This window comes from Podarcis raffonei, chromosome 10, assembly GCF_027172205.1.
Source record: "Podarcis raffonei isolate rPodRaf1 chromosome 10, rPodRaf1.pri, whole genome shotgun sequence".
Classification (NCBI taxonomy): domain Eukaryota; kingdom Metazoa; phylum Chordata; class Lepidosauria; order Squamata; family Lacertidae; genus Podarcis; species Podarcis raffonei.
The window spans coordinates 68,712,195-68,729,295 of NC_070611.1; the positions used below are offsets into that span (position 1 = coordinate 68,712,195).

A 17,101-nucleotide genomic window follows, 5' to 3' on the forward strand; every position below is an offset into this window, starting at 1 on the left:
TCCCTCTCGGTCCTTCTAAACTTCCTCCGGCCAGCGCAGCCTACGCTTGCGAGCGTACGCTTCCGGTTCCCAAGCGAACACCTCCCGTCCCCGCTTCTGTGTTGCGTGGCCCAGCCCCTCAGAACGCCGCTTGGGCTAACGCGTCATTCCCCACTCGCATTCATTCTCCGGCCTCCCCCTTGCCCCGAACGGAATCCGGAAGTGTGCACGCGCGTGTTGTGCGCGCGCGCTCTCGCCCGCCCGCGTTGCGTGCCTGCGCCTTTCACCTTACCTCTAGGGCGCCTCCCTCTCCTGTTTCCCCGTCGCTGCTGCTGCTACGGACGACAAGATGGCGGCGGCGGCGGCGGCGGGCCCAGGCTTCGGCCCGGCGGGCGCCCTGGAGAGCCGCGTCCTGGCCTACACCCTGCACCGCTGGAGCAGCTTCTCCTCCACCTACCTGCCCGAGTGAGTCTCCGCCGCGACCGGCTTGGCGGAGGCCAGAAGGGCCTGGCCGAGGGAGGGTCGCTTGGGGCTGCGGGGCCTCCCTCCTTCCCTGTGGTACTTATGGGGAAGAAGGCGGAGGAAGGGGGCGCCCCATTTAAGAGGGGCTCCGGGGAAGGAGGAAGAAAGCTTGCGGGGGGTCTTTCTGTGGGGTGGAGGGTCTTTGGGGAGGCTGGCCTTGAGTAGACGGGGGGGATTCGGTTTTTTGGGGGGGCTTCTGAGTTGTTCTTGAAGGGGGGTTCACATGGGGGGATTAGTCACGGGGTTTGTTTTTGAAGTGGGGGTGGTCTTCAGAGTTCTTCTTGGGGTGGGGGTCTTTGAAGGGGTGTTTTTGGGGGGAGTTCATATTGGGGGGGTTCGTGATGGGAGTTGTTTTTGGGGTCTTTGATGGTTGGTCTTCAGAGTTGTGGGGGGCCTTTGAGATTGTTCTTGGGGTGGTCGAATTTGAGGTGTTCTTGGAGTTCACATTGGGGGGACTGTCATGGGAGTTGTTCTTGGGGTCTTTGAGGGGGTGGTCTTCAGAGTTGTTCTTGGGGGGTTGGTTTTGGGGGCAGGCGGCCTTCGGAGTTGTTCTTGGGGTGGTCGTCTTTTAAGGGGTGTTCTTGGGGGGTTCATATTGGGGGGTTCGTCATGGGAGTTGTTTTGGGGGTCTTTGATGGGTTGGTCTTCAGAGTTGTGGGGGGGCCTTTGAAATTGTTCTTGGGGTGGTTGTCTTTGAGGAGGTGTTCATGGAGTTCACATTGAGGGGGGATTGTCATGGGAGTTCTTGGGGTCTTTGAGGGGGTGGTCTTCAAAGTGGTTCTTGGGGTGGTCTTGGAGGGGGTTTGTCGAAGGGCCTTCATGGCGTGGTCGTCTTTGAGGGGGTGTTCTTGGGGGAGTTCACATTGGGGGAGGGGCCAGTCCTGGGAGTTGTTTTTGGGGTGGCGGTGGTCGGGTAGATTTGGGGTTCATTTTGGAAGGGTTTGTCTTGGGATGGGGTGGCATTTGGGCTTCTTTTTGGGCTTCTTTTTGTGGTTATCTTGGGGTGGGGATTTTTAACAGGGAGGTCTTGGGGTTGTTCTTGGAGGGGGTGGCTCTGGAGGGAATAGGTCTTGGGGCTGGTCTTGCTTAGGAAGGAAAAGGCTGGTCCCTGCTGCAACAGGATGCAGAGTTGGGTCTCTGTGTGGTTAGGAAGCCTAAAGGTTGTCATTATGAAGGGGGCAATATGGTAGGGTGTGTTGTTGATTTTTTGTTGGAGTGGGGGTCACATGGGGGCAGACATGGATGAGAGTACCTATGGGACCTCTGAGTGCTTGCTGGGCATAGCTGTCAACGCTTCCCTTTTTTTAAAAGGGAAATTCCCTTATTCGGAATAGGATTCCTCGCAAGAAAAGGGAGAAGTTGACAGCTATGTTGCTGGGTCTTGAGGGACCTAGAGAGTGAAGAGCCAAGGGAGAGGGGTGTTATAGGGGACCTGGGGTGGGGTGGGTTAAGCCACCCACCTTTTCTTTCCCTTTTGTTATAGGAACATGGAAAGAGGCCAGGATTACACCAAGTAGGAGCATTGGTCTGCCTACCTCAGTGCTGTGTGCACAGACTGGCAGAGGCTAGCCACGGTTTTAGGCCAGGAGTCTTTTCCCAGTCCTATCTGAGAGATGCCAGAGATTGAAGCTGGGGTCTTAGTATGCGAAAGTCCCACCAAAAAGAAGAGTGTGTGTCACAGGGGCATGATTTGGAAAGGGCTTTGTTGTTGACAGCACCCAGATTATGGAACACGTTGACCTGTGAAGTGTGGTTGGCCCCCTTCCTCACTTTTTTCTGCAGGTTATTGAAGACCACCTTATTCTGGAAGCTTTTGACAATGGCTTTATTTTATCAGATAGGTGTTTTTTTAATCCCATGGTTGAACAAGGCAGCTGCTGACCTTGCTCCTTTATTCTGTAACAGTTTGATATTCTGTGAAATTGTAATGTTATATATGGCTCCAGCTAGCCTGTGTGGTAGTTTTACACCAGAAGTGAAAGATAGAAATGTTTATTAAAACAAACAAAATTGGGAAAATTGAGGGGCTTGGGCAAGTAATTCAAGCACTTGAAAAAGTTCCCTTGCAGGTCTGCATTTAGAGTGGAGGCATCAGGTGGGTGGGTTTCATTAATCCCTCCCCCTTTTCTCTCTCCATTTTTCTAGCACTGGTGGAAGCTGTGTTTGGTTCTGGTTTCATGAGTCTCTTAAGGAAGGCATGGCTAAAGGTGGAAAGGAAGTGAGTTGGGCATGTGGTCTGTTGCCAGAATCTCCTTGTGATGTTTTGTTTTTAACTGCCATTTAATGGGGCTTGTAAACCCTGGTACTGTAATGGGGAAACAACCTGCAAACTTGGTGCATTTGATGGAGTGAGCTTCCATGATCCAGGCCAGGCAGCTGAAGATCTAACAGTTAAGTTGCCTTTTAAGGTACCACAGAGCCATTGGTGACTCTGTGTATTTTTTTGCTCCTACAGCAGATCTAACATCTTTGTACCTCTGAAATGTGTGCATTGAAAACTGGCAAAAGGGTAGTGCAGTATTGTGCTGGGGAGGTGAGAATGTTGGTAACCTTGGTTCCTGGTACTGTATGAAGCAGATGCAAGGAGCAGTGAAGATGTTGGAAACCACAGGAGGAAACAGTGTCCTTGTGCTCGAATCCTGCTTGCTGGTTTCCCACAGGTACACAGTGAGAACAGGATGCTGGACTAGATGGGCCAGTGTCCTGGTCCAGCAGGCTCTTATGTTCTTAGGGCAAAATAAAGCAGAGTGTTCTGAGTAGGCTATTAAGGAGAAAGGAGCAAGGGATGCAATGTGGAGAGCTATGCAGAGATATGGAAAGAGGTATAGTGGGGGTTGGTTGATGTGCAATGTGAGAGGAAATTTTGATTATGTGTGGGCTGATTTATGCAGACACAGGATGTGACAGAGTAGGACAGTAGACCTAATTAGTGGTTGTGGTGTGGGGAGTAGTGATATGGTAATACAGGGAGCAGAGGGAATGTAAAATGAAAGCATGGTTTGCAGGAACAAATGGGCTGTCCTTGAAGGTCCCAATTGCTGCTGCAGAAATTTCACCTTGTTGCTAGAATACCTGTGAAGTGTATCACAGATGCACCATCTCCTTTGCACTATTCATGCATGAAATCTGTTTTGAATTTCTGCAAACATTCGTTCTCTAAATATTTCTAATTGCTTTGCAAAATATTGTCTCGTCTCTTTGTTATGCCCAGTATGACAGGTCTTGCTAGATCATTTGCAGGTTCAATTTGCTAGTCTGCCTTGAAGGGCATGTTGTTTCACTTCCAAGTTGACAGGGACCATGAAATTAGATGCTTGATGAAAACATGGGCTTCTCAACCCTATGTTTCTTTTGTAAGAGAAATGGGGGGGGGGAGCGGCATTTTTTTAGGGGAACCTTGGTGGTGATGGTGGGAGAAGGTCGTTTAATCCTTCCCCTGCTGACTCTGTCTACAAATGCCAATCCAGGATGTTTTAAAATCAAGCTGGATTCTGAAAACAATTGATTCCAGATTGTGGGGGATGGGTGGACTGGCCTTTGAAGAAGGGGGGCATTTGCAGGGGACTGCTGATGGACGCAGGTGGGATTAAACTCCCCTCCCTTCCTCTTGTTCCCCACAAGGCATTCCCCTCACCCACCTTTTGCATTATAATCAAACTTGGATTTGCTGATATGTCAACTTCCACTCTGAGCAGATGCTTTGGAAGTGAGGAGAGGCAGGTGGGTCGAAAGTGAGGCAGGAGTGAGGCGTACAAGACAACCATAGTTACCTGGTGTGTAGAGTTAAAGCAATGGTTAGCAACCTAAGGCCCATGGGCCAGAAGCGGCCCGCTTCTGGCCCACAAGCCGCCCACGAACCAAACTGCCCACTTGTGCGCAGCGCTACGCCAGCACAGCACAGGGACTTGCTTCCACAGTGCTGGAAATTGCATCAACACAGACGCCGGAAATCACTCACATGTGCACACGATCCGGCCCATGGAGGGATCTCCGTGGGACCAATCTGGCCCAGGCAAGATAAACCTTGCTGACCCCTGAGTTAAAGCCTGATGAAGGACATTATAGGGTTATGAGTAAGATGAAAATAATTGAAAGCTGATGAGGATTAAAGAGGTCAGGCAGGCTAGGTATGGAGTAGGAGAAATGAAAGGCTATTTGATGGTAGGGTAAATTTGTTTTGCTGTAGCAAAATTGGAAAAGTGATTGGTAAGGTTAGAGCCAACAATAAGAAATGTTTAAATTTTCTGGTGCCAGTTACCCTAGTTTGTGTAGGATTTCCCCCCTACACAAATTAGGGTAATTAGCATCAGAAAAATATCGGTTTTCATCATATTTCCCCCCCCCCATGCCCTAGAGAGTGATCTAATTTGGCATGTTTATTTTACTTGTATTTCCTAAACAAAGCTAAAAACTTGGAAGCAGCCAAACTTGCCTAATGTTTTGTTTAGCCACCCATTCATCATTTTTAGTGAACTTATGAAATGGAAAGGTTTCCATGAAAAAATAAAGGGCTGGGAATTTTTCCATCCTGGGCCACTGCTTAAAGCAAATGGGTTGGTGAATGGAATGCTAAGGGAAGAACTATAGAAATGACATATGTATAACCCCTTAGAGTCTGTCCCCAACTGAAATGAAATCTGTAAGATAGCTGTGCGAAAAGGTACTGGTTTTCAGAAGAGGACCAGAATGGATGTCTCTGACGCTGAGGCTCTGGGTAAATGGGGAAAAAAGTTATCTAGTACTTTGACTTGTGCATGTAGCCTTTGCATGACTGCCGCGGCTTGTGCATGATTAGTTTACATTACAACATAAGGGTATTAGCATCCACTCTCATTGTCTCTCTTAAAGCTGTTCAACCAAAGCAGGTGGTGAAAAAGGGGGCTTTTAACATTAATTAGAGCTTGATTCTCTCTTTAATATTTGTAGACATACTTTGGGGCTTGGGGAAGAGTGACGATTGTGTCTTTTACCACTCAGCTCTGCATGAGTGTTTGCGCATGAGCGAAAGAACGCAGAACTAGATTCCTGTGACATTAGTTCACCTTTCACTTTTGGACTCTGAAGTGAACTTGGACTTGCATGCCTGTGTGCTGCAAGTGTTTTCTTACTTGATGTTTACTGTTGTAAGTGAACTCTGGACTCCATGTGTATGGGATTTTGTCTTAGACAAAAGGTGCCTTGAACTGGGAAGCTATTCCTGTTTGTTTTGCTCACTTGCATGAAGGGAGGAGTGGTGGCGCTGATTGCATGGTCAGAACTTTTATTCATATCTTGGCTTGTGCCTGATTGTGGCCACTCTCTTTTTCTATCCTGACTCATGTTGCATGACCGTGCCTTTAGCACTTGCTTTTCAGGCCTTGCTCTTTAAAAAAAGAAACTGTCGTCCTATTTAATGTCATTGTACAGTTACTGAGCCTCAGTCCTTTTCACCATCAATCTTTTATCAGCTGTGACGTTCAAGTTTCTGGAAGGTTATTGACAAATGCACAGTTGCATGGAGTAGGCAATGAGATACCCAGTGGAGTGCAGTAATGATCTCCCTTTGAGAGTGGTGGTTTGGGACGCAACTCAAACACAAACAATGCAAGTAAAAACAAAGTGTCTTGTTGCTTAGGGTGCAGAAAAATATTAGCTCTCAAATGGCAAATGCAAAGTGCTAACAGTACGAGGAGGAGGCAGAATTTTGAAATGGACGTGTAGGAACAGGAGATGGTGTGGTTCAGAGATGTCATTTAACTCTCCCGGTGCTTGAAGCTCACACAGAGTTAATGCAGTTCCCCAGGGATGCGTTTTGGTGGGAAATTTTGCAGATATTGCATGTACGTTATCCTTGTGGCCTTGCACCACTATGTTTGGGTTGGGTGACGCTCTGGAGGCTTCCTAATAATATGTTGAGGTACAGTTTGTACAGATTGTATTGGTTATCTCAAAGGGAATTGCTGCTGTACTGAGAGCCATGTAAAAGCTAAGCCTGCTAGTACGGGTGACCGCCGTGGTCCACATTTAGTCTTTTACAGTTCTCACATGAGCCATATTCTGCCCCCATAAACCGAGGGACCGGTTTCAAATATGGCATTGTCAGCACTCACTGGCTGAGTAAAGTGAGATTTTTAGTTGGGCTTGTTTAGCATCTTCTCCTTATTTGTTGTTAAGACAACAAATGGTGAGAGAATAGAATTTGGTACAGATATTCCGGAAGTAAGTTTCGAGTACAAATACCAGCTTGATCTCTGCACTCTTTTTATTGGAAGAGGAGGAATGTTGCAAAACACATTGATGAAATTTCTGCCTTGAAAATGGATTTTAGAATGAAAACAATGTTTAATTTTTAGCAATTCTACTTCAGCTTAATATCCTAATTTCAGGGAGACCTTGGAAGGTGTTGAGCACTACTATCTCCTTTCAGCATTGGGAACATCTTGCATGGTGTCAGTCCTAGCTGTACCTTTGCGCTAAATTCTATGGTAATGCAGTTGGAGTACTGGGCATTATAAATGGGTTTGGCAGCCAAAGAACATTTAGTTTGTTTCAGTGGTGTGGAGTGGAATATTTTTCCATTGCTAAATTTTTCTGCAGAAGATGTTAAGTTTCATGAGTGCATTGATAACAAAGAATGGATTCCAGTCGCAAATAAATGTTATGTTGCATAAGCTTGTCAGGTCCGAAGGTTTTTAGCTTTGTTTACCAATTACAAGTAAAATAAACATGCTAAATTAGACCACTCTCTAGGGCATGAGAATTTTACAAAGCAAATTATGCTAATTTGCATAGGATAATTTCCCAGAAAATTTTCCAGTTCAAAATTTTCCAGAGTTGAAACACCAGAGGGGGGGATATTTCAGTAAGAACTATCAAAATGCTAGTGGAGGAACAACTGCTGTTTCTTGGCAAGCTGAATCACAGAGGTGCTTTGTTTCAGATGCATATTTGCTTTGTTTTACTTTTTCCATCTTGTATTTTTCAACAGTGTAATCAGAAATTGCAAAACTTGAAATTATCAAGTCTTGTGTTGTCCTTTTAAATCTGTGGACAGGTTTCTGAAGGCTGTCATTTGGGGGCTGGTTCACTGAATACTTCTCCCTCCAATTTACCACCCTGTAATTTCTTGTCATTTACCTCCACACATTTGGCATGGAGAAACAAATAAGCACTAAAATGAGATAAATATTTGGTTTTGCCCATGACAATATCTCGGTCAGTGCCATGGAAGCTCAGAAACTGTCTATTTGTTTAGCTAGCACATTCCCCACTTTTCTAAATGGGGCACAGGGTAGTATATTTATCCTTGCAAAAATGATGCAAGGTTGAGGTAGATTAGGCTGAGAGAGCACTTTGGGCAAGTCACTGCACATAGAGCTTCATCACAGGAGTGAGAATATGAACAGAGGCTTCTCTAATCCAAGCATCTGTACACCTATGTACAGGAAGGGCTGTTCCTTGACACTTCTTTCTGGGAGTTCCCAAGACAGCATTCTGTGTTCCTCACTGTAATCTTTGTAAATACTGTATGTTGCCAATAAAAGGTAGAAGGAATTGGGGGACGGGGGACGGGACCAGGGACCGGACCAAGGGGGGATTAACAACACTTGCAGAAATGTAATGTGAGAGAGAGCATCAATACATTTCGTGAGCTCTTCCCTCTTTTTGCAGGGTATTTTTCATTTTACTACTTGTACAAAGCCAGCAGAAGAATCCATAAAACAACACACAGCAAAACCTGCCTTGATGCCCTTAAAGAAGAGGAAAAAATTGTGTGGGACTGGCTACGGCTGTTGCTCCTTAGCTGATCAGTGTAGTTTGCGCAGCTGACACTGTCTTCTGGAAAAAGTTTTGCTTCTGTCAGTTCATATGTAATAATTTTAAGTTACTTATGTTAGACTAGAGAGTTAGATAAAGTGATGAAAGGGTGCATTTTCTGTTGGATAAATTAAGCTCCGGTCCTCCGAGCTGATAAGGCTCATCTTGGCTTGAGCCCAGCAGAGTATAAAACACCTAGAGTCCGCAACAGAAGGATGAGGCAGGTATGGCTACATTGCTACGCTTTATTACTAAGCTATGCTGAGAGCATACAAATATACATCTTGTCTCTGTGTGAAGCAGAGAGCAACTCCAACAAAGAAACGACAGTACAAAGGAAACAGGAAACCAGTAAACGTCACATCCCGTCTCCCTTTCCCGTGGGAATCCAACAGTATCTGGACTGTGGAATGAAAACATAGTCCTGTGACTACCAGCAACTGCTCAGTGAGGGAAACAGAAACCAACATTTTCCTCCTTGTTATAAATGCATCTTGCTTTTCGGTTTTGGATCAAGTTTTTGCTCTGTGCACCTAAGCAAATCAAGAACTAAGGCAGTGGTTTCCCACTTCCCACCTCCAATCCATACCAGCATTTGAGAACCCATTTCTCAATTTTTGGCCGTATATTTATATGATGGTGGTAGTGGTGGTGTTGTGACCCATTTTGGTTTAGATTGTAGCCTGCTAGTGATTCCTGATCTGTCAGTTGAAGTCCAGTGCTGTAGGGTATTCTAGCAAGATTGGCCTAAGACCAGAACCCACAGAAAGTAGATATTGCATAATATCACAGCAAGAATACAGCAGCTGCTAGTTGATCTCTCAAAATGTCACAGAGTGTCTGGCAGTAAGGCTGTGTTGCTTTTGCTAGAACTTGAGATGATGACTCTGTGCCAGGAGCTATGAGACAGGGAAATACCAATTGCAAACCTGGCCTTACCTGAGTTGAAGTGTTGACTTTGATTGCTGTTTTCAGCCATTCTCCAAAAAACCCACCCTTTTTCTTTTTCTTGTAACTGAAAGTAACCCAGGTGCCGTTATTTATTACTAATAACTAAAGTGTTGTGTCATTGGCATAAATAATAAATGTACAAAATTAAAATAAGCAAATAGGAGATGAGGGAGAAAAAAGTTTTCTTGAAAATTGTAGGCTTCCTAACATACAGCTGTTGGTGTCACCATGTAAATGAGGACGATTTATTTTTTTGGTCCTTGTTATGTATGGAAGATTTTAATGACTTAACGATTTTAATCAATTATGTCTGAGAACACCATTCAAGATTTTCAAAGGACAAGATTTGTTACTTGAGTGCTTCTTTAGTCAATTCCATTTCTTGTCTCCCTTGCAAACATGCCAGTGTGTTTGAAAAGTAAGAAAATTGCAACGATGCTGTTTTCTTCAGCTGTGCCTTCAGAATAAATGGTGAAAAGCTTATTTTCTAACAATTTAGGGGCCTCACTGATCCCTCCCCCAGTATTAAAAATGAGCACATTGACAGCTCTCTGCTTGGCACTGGGAGTTGCAGTTGTTCCGGGATCATCTCATGTTTTTCATTTCTTTTAATAACAATTCTATTTTATCCATGATAAAGCCCTCCAGGTACATTAGACTGGGGGCTATGTAACTTGCCAGGGCCACCCTGTGGTCTCCACGGTTGAGAGAGAATTTGAATATTCTTACTAGGAGTGCTGCAGACTTTTCTTTTTAAAAAATGAGTTCTTGGTCTGGGGCACCTCCAGCCTATGGTCACCATTTGAGGCCTTCATGGACGTCATGTTGATGACCTTGGCCTGCATTCAGAAAAAACAAATCAGGTTCAGGGCCAAGTAGAGATATGAACTACTGAGCCACAGCCTTTCAGCTTACCACCTGCAATTTCTTGGACCACAGTTTGAGAATCTCTTTTATATGCTGCTTCTGATATGGCCATCTTCATTGCATACAGATAAAACTCACTAAGACCCATAAAACATAACTTTTTAGTACATAAAGCATTCTTACAATTAAGAGTGCGGGATTTTTTTTGAAAATGACTGAAGGGTGTGTGGATCTTTTTGAAGGAGATGCATTACTACCTAGAAGGGTGCACGCTGATATTTTAACAATTAGAAGTCTCTGGCTCCCATGCGGATACCAGAATTAAGGCAGACTATAAAATGCCCCATAAAACAAATAGCAGTGATTTGAGCATCACGAAAGTACTGCATAAGAAGGCTTAAGAGCCAGTTGAACATTGTTTGGCTTTTTAAAAATAAGGTGATGTCTGTATTGTGCTAATTTAGAGCTCTGTTGCGGATACAAATGCCAGGCCTAAACAATTATCTGCGAGAGATGCTTTTATTGGGCATGGATCTTCCTGGAAACCTTGCCTGCTTAGGTTGAGGCAAGACCTGGACGAGAGCTCAAAAGATCTTGCTGCAAACAAGACAAGCTTCACCCGCTCCTGTTGCTTAGTCTCCGTTTATAGAATACTTGCACAATGCTGTCTTCTAATCTTGGTTGGCTGATGGTACTCTGCCCCTGTATCTGAAGGCCTAGGGTGGGTAGCAATCTGTGTTAAACCTTTAAAAATAATTATACATCTCTGTGTGGTTTTCTCGGACGCTGCATCTTCATGCTTCTGCGTCTGCTTGGCCAGGTGCTTCTCCCTCTTCTACCCCTTTATAGCAATGGTCGGTCTGAGCAATGTACATCTAGCATCACACAGGATAGAGGCACAGGCTATACTTCCTCATAGGTGGACTTGCGGCTCTTTGTGCTTATTACACAAAGTACTTTACCTCCAGTGTTAGAAACTCAGGTATACAAGCTAGGTGCCAAATGGTTCCATAACCAGGGTTATAGTCGTCAAAATGGAATGCCTGGTTGCCATTTTTGGGCCAGGTGGCTCAGAGGTCGTGTTTTTAATACGACTTTTTAGTTGCTGAAACACATTCCGATTGTGCGGATAAAATTCTGCAGGATGTGTTGCTAGTGTAAGAAAACTGTCAAGATCCAAGGATCCCCAGGCATGCACCTCTAGATGGTGGAGAGGTCAGGTGCCATCCTGGCGGCCGGTATCTTCACTTGGTTCCAAGTGGCTGATAACCAGGTGCAAAATGCTGGTGAATTTTGAATGCTGTTTACCTCCAAGCTGTTCAAGCTGGCATATTCATTAGATTGGGATAATACTGTTTGCCCAAAAGCTACTCAGTGAACTACACAGCTGAGCAGAGATGTCAGCTTGGGTTTCCAAGGCTTGCTACACAGTCAGTTGTGCAGACTCCAGAACCTTGGTAACTGGTGTCATAGATTGTTAGGTACCCAGAACTGGTCAGACTTTGTTTTTATTGCTGGTTCTTAGCAGTATCTTGGGCTGTAGTGCTTAGTTGGCCATGAGTTTGCATTAATCCATGGGGGAACATCTTTCAGCCCGAGGTCCACATTCTCTTTCGGGGGCTGTGTGTCAGTGGTTGGTAGGACCAAAGCAGTCAGAAAACAAACAAACAAATGTGAACTTTAATTTGTACAGTAGGACAGTTTCTACACACTCTTGTACCCCCTACTCGGTCCCCCATCTGAGCAATCAATAAGCTTTATTGGAGAGTGCACAGAAGGCCAGGAAGGGGTGTGTCCTGGGGAGAGTGTATGGCTTGGAGGATTCTAAGGTTCAGTTAATAATTGTAGAGATGGAAGAGACCACGAGGGTCATCTAGTCCACCTCCCTGCAACACAGGAATCTTTTGCCAAGCTTGAGGCTCGAGCCCACAACCCTGAGATTAAGAATTTTATGGTCTACCCACTGTGCTCTCCCACGTCCTAGGACAGAGAGGCCCAGAGGGCCTGAGCTTCCCCATCCCTGCATTAAACAAAAACCCTTTCACCAGATTGAAAGAGGTCCCTGGTAGTTGAAAATGTTTATGTTTCTAGTCCTACTTATATAAATGTTAGGTGGCAGGAAGAAAGTGCGTAGAGGAAGCGTGTAACGCATACATGCATGCTCCAAAGCAGCTGTGCTTTCTTTGAAATGTTTTTTCTTCTTAACTCAATTCTATATTGATTGACATTAAAAACAAACCAACAAACCAGAATGCTAACTTTAGTTGCGTATTTTTAATGTTTGTGCTTCTTTGAAAATAATCCCTGAGATGTGTGTTTATATCTATGGCTAGCTTCAGCATAAGAGCAAAATCGTCGTGGCCAGTCCATCATGAAACAATTTGACCTATTGACTTAAAGCTCTCTGTGACTTTAGCTTTGCTAGATGTTTATGATGATGCAGACTGCTACTTGGCAATAAGTAGAGCCAAAGGAATATGGAAATATGCCTCTTCAGGCTAGGATTGCAGAGCTCTGCAAATCATTTCCCTAGCTTGCTAGAAGCACAACACTTATTTGATTCTGTCTCAACGCTTGGGCAGTTTTAGGTAGCTCTTTGAGATTATAAGAAGCACCATAGAATCGAAGAGACCACAAGGGCCACCGAGTCCAACCCCCTGCCAAGCAGGAAACACCATCAGAGCACTCCTGACATATGGTTGTCAAGCCTCTGCTTAAAGACCTCCAAAGAAGGAGTCTCCACCACACTCCTTGGCAGCAAATTCCACTGTCGAACAGCTCTTACTGTCAGGAAGTTCTTCCTAATGTTTAGGTGGAATCTTCTTTCTTGTAGTTTGGATCCATTGCTCCGTGTCCGCTTCTCTGGAGCAGCAGAAAACAACCTTTCCCCCCCCTCTATGTGACATCCTTTTATATATTTGAACATGGCTATCATATCACCCCTTAACCTCCTCTTCTCCAGGCTAAACATGCCCAGCTCCCTTAGCCGTTCCTCATAAGGCATCGTTTCCAGGCCTTTGACCATTTTGGTTGCCCTCCTCTGGACACGTTCCAGTTTGTCAGTGTCCTGGAACTGTGGTGCCCAGAACTGGACACAGTACTCCAGGTGAGGACTGACCAGAGCAGAATACAGTGGCACTATTACTTCCCTTGATCTAGATGCTATACTCCTATTGATGCAGCCCAGAATTGCATTGGCTTTTTTAGCTGCCGCGTCACACTGTTGGCTCATGTCAAGTTTGTGGTCAACCAAGACTCCTAGATCCTTTTCACATGTACTGCTCACAAGCCAGGTGTCACCCATCTTGTATTTGTGCCTCTCATTTTTTTTTGCCCAAGTGCAATACTTTACATTTCTCCCTGTTAAAATTCATCTTGTTTGTTTTGGCCCAGTTCTCTAATCTGTCAAGGTTGTTTTGAAGTGTGATCCTGTCCTCTGGGGTGTTAGCCACCCCTCCCAGTTTGGTGTCATCTGCAAATTTGATCAGGATGCCCTTGAATCCATCATCCAAGTTGTTGATAAAGATGTTGAATAAGACTGGGCCCAAGACAGAACCCTGTGGCACCCCACTAGTCACTCTTCTCCAGGATGAAGAGGAACCATTGATGAGCACCCTTTGGGTTCGGTCAGTCAGCCAGTTACAAATCCACTGAGTGGTAGCATAGTCAAGACCGCATTTTACCAACTTCTTTACAAGAATATCATGGGGCACCTTGTCAAATGCCTTGCTGAAATCAAGGTAGGCTACATCCACTGCGTTCCCTTCATCTACCATCGAAATAGGATTTAAACGTTGAGAGTGGCTCAACCAAACTGGAATAGTGTTTAGGTTTGGTGGCCTCTAACAGAGAATACAGCTATTATGTGTATTTAACATGTTCAACTGCAATACAGTTTGCTCAGTTGCGTGAAATAAAAGACAAGTTCCTAGCTTAGCAGGTTTGGCTATGGAACAGAGCAAGTACATCTATGTATCTTGGGCCTCTCGTCCTCCCCCCCTTCCCTGGTTGCCAAATGTTATTTAAGACATGCAGAGTTTTCTGAGATGGAGGGGTATTAAATACAGATGATACCTTGGCTGACATTTTGTGCTGTGTTAAAATTTCTAGAGCGTTTGCTTTATTAGTCTGTTACAGCAAACCCCAGAAAGAGTGCTGTGACACCTTAAAGACTAATGTATTTATTATGATGTGGTCCATGAAAGCTAATGCTGTAATAAATACATTTGTTTGTCTTTAAGGTGCCACAGAACTCTTCGTTGCTTTTGTTCTGTGTGTATTTCAGCCATACAACAACTTGACAGCTGGGGAGAAGGGTTGTTGGAAGTTTGAAACCTAGGTTTGAGGTACTTCAAGACCTGTAGGTATAAGGTTCTCATCTGGTTGCTTGCGTGAGAAGAGTGTTTAGGTTCTCAAAGAGGCTTTAGTAAAGTTTAATTGCTCTGGTATCTTTTATTTACAATTTAAGGGTGAATAGTGACTGTCTTGCATGGACACACCTCAAAGAGCCCATCCAGGGAAAGGCAATAGCTCAGTAGTAGATCATTTGCTTTCCATGAAAAAGGTCCCTAGGATCTCCTGGTAGGTTGGGAATGTCTTCTGTGTGGAGCCTTGGAGAGCTGTTTCCACCCTGTGATCTGACTCTGAATCAGGAGCTTCCTATGTTCCATGGTCTTTAGTGGGGGAAATGACCAAGGTTGAATCTTCCAGATGAAACATTCCACCTGTCTTGGCTGCCTACTGTAGCCTCAGGGAGGATAGTGCGTCTTCAGACGGCCCTTGTGTATGTGGGTAAGGAAAAAAACTGCATTGGGTTGTGAAGTAGTTCTTAATCAGATTGGGTTTAGGGAAGGAGTTGCATTGACCTCTAGTACAGAGTATTAAGTGGGTAACATACAAGTGCTTTGAACCTCTCTTTGTGTATGTGTTTTTAGGAATATTTTAGTAGACAAGCCCAATGATCAGTCTTCGCGGTGGTCTTCTGAAAGCAACTACCCTCCCCAGGTAAGTGTTTGAATTTTCCCTTGGTATCTCGAACCCTTCAGTTACTACCACCACCAATACTTCTGAGTCTATTATTTATCTGAATAAATGGTGCCATTATTGCAAGACCATTCTTTCTGGATTGGTTTTTTAGAGGGCCGGGTTAAGTTTGTGTTTGCATTTAAATTCCGAATGGTGTCTCATTGGTTCTGTGTTCTTACGATGAAGTCTTGGTGCTTTGCTCTGAGACCCTGGAGTAGAACAGGAAGAACCAGCAGACTGAGGCATCCCTTGGAGAAGCAGGACCAGTACAATAGCTCTCCATAATACTACTGGAAATAGCCAGCTTTTCAATGTGTGTGCATGTTTATTTACATTTGCGATAAGTATCAATACACTGGAACGAGGATCTATTCTAGGAATGAGACTGCATTGGGAAATTCTGGGTGCTTTGCCTCCCTCCACAGTGTCAACTAAAATAGACATTTTTTCTCTATCTTGATGTACTTTCTCCTCTTCATGTTTTGTTGCAATTGCTTGGACATGGATGTGTAGAAAGATTGGCAAGGTCTGATTGATCCTGTTGGGAAGAGGGCACTATTTCTGGAGAGATAACCCAGGCTTGCTGCAAAAGGGCCTCTCCTAATTATGATTAAGACATACTGAACAGGTAAAACACCTCTCTAAGTGCCAGCATAACCTACCTTTGTTAGGCAAGTACCAGAGACATTTACAGTTGCCTGTCTTCCAATCACTACTTTATTAGCTTTTCCTGTGGAGTATAGGAAGTCATGGTGCTGGGATAAGGGCACCACGGTGGAGGAAATAGCTCAAGCCAACATTAATATTATTGGGACTAAAATGAATCTGGATTCTCCTCAACCCCCACTCCCTTTGCCACTTGCAAATAACTCATCCAGTCCCCGAAGAAGCACTGGTTTTAATGTCCATGGCACCTAAGCTACTGGCAAAATTCTAGCTTGTTTATTTTTAGCATTAATTTTGAAAAAAAAACCCCCAACATTTGTGAACGTAGGTTTTCCTAAGCTAGTATTTCAGCTAAAAATAACCAGCTAAATAGTCATGTTCTGCTCTTCCTGCATGCGTCTACCAGATGGTCTTTAATAGTTCTTCTTGGCAGAGATTCCTTTTTATGATATTCAGCAATGTAAAAATGATATGTTAACATTGTCTTGAGAGTATAAGGTAGTCTTGAGTTAGTATGATGCCCTAGAGGCCTTAAGTGAATTTGGTGGATGGTGGTGGTTGGCATCTCTTGACGAGTGGAATTTAATTTTTGAATGTTTGAGTGTATAATTATTAGGCTGGATCTTGCCAAGAAGAATGACCAAATGAGGAGCATACATCTTACTTCCCCTCTTACAGGGACCTGGCCATCTAAATTTTTAAGGCGAGCAAATACCGTATTTTTTCCTCTATAAGACTAATTTTTCCCTCCTAAAAGGTAAGGGGAAACGTGTGTGCGTCTTATGGAGCGAATGCAGGCTGCGCAGCTATCCCAGAAGCCAGAACAGCAAGAGGGATCACTGCTTTCACTGTGCAGCGATCCCTCTTGCTGTTCTGGCTTCTGTGATTCAGAATATTTTTTTTCTTGTTTTCCTCCTCCAAAAACTAGGTGCATCTTGTGGTCTGGTGCATCTTATAGAGTGAAAAATACGGTACATTTTGTAAATTAGGCATCTTTGCATGATACATCTTGATTCATGTTGCGAGGTAGTCTTTGCAGTGGCAGACAAAATATTTTAATCTCAAGGCAATTTTCTTGGCCACAGTGATGCACTCAAGCTATCTACAAACAAGCATATTTATATACTGTGGCTCAGTGCACACTTCAGGTCAAGCCACAAACCATGATTTTTGTTCATTGCTAGAACTATCATTTATGTTGCAAGTAGATTTAACACCCAAGGATTTTAAAATAATTAATTTTTTGAAATGCCTATCTTGCAGTCATGACCTTCAGGGTGCCTTACAAAATGTA

The 17,101-nt window shown here is 44.3% G+C and overlaps 1 protein-coding gene across 1 annotated transcript in view; it reads left to right on the forward strand.

Annotated features, from left to right (window-relative positions):
- The first annotated feature begins 279 nt into the window (after positions 1 to 279).
- MKLN1 (muskelin 1) overlaps positions 280 to 17,101 on the forward strand; it is a 92,008-nt gene continuing 75,186 nt past the window's right edge. The window contains exons 1-2 of the mRNA XM_053407180.1: positions 280 to 444; positions 15,051 to 15,120. Of these exons, the coding sequence (XP_053263155.1) occupies positions 329 to 444; positions 15,051 to 15,120 (186 nt within the window). The 5' untranslated portion in view covers positions 280 to 328. The remainder of the gene's footprint in view (positions 445 to 15,050; positions 15,121 to 17,101) is intronic.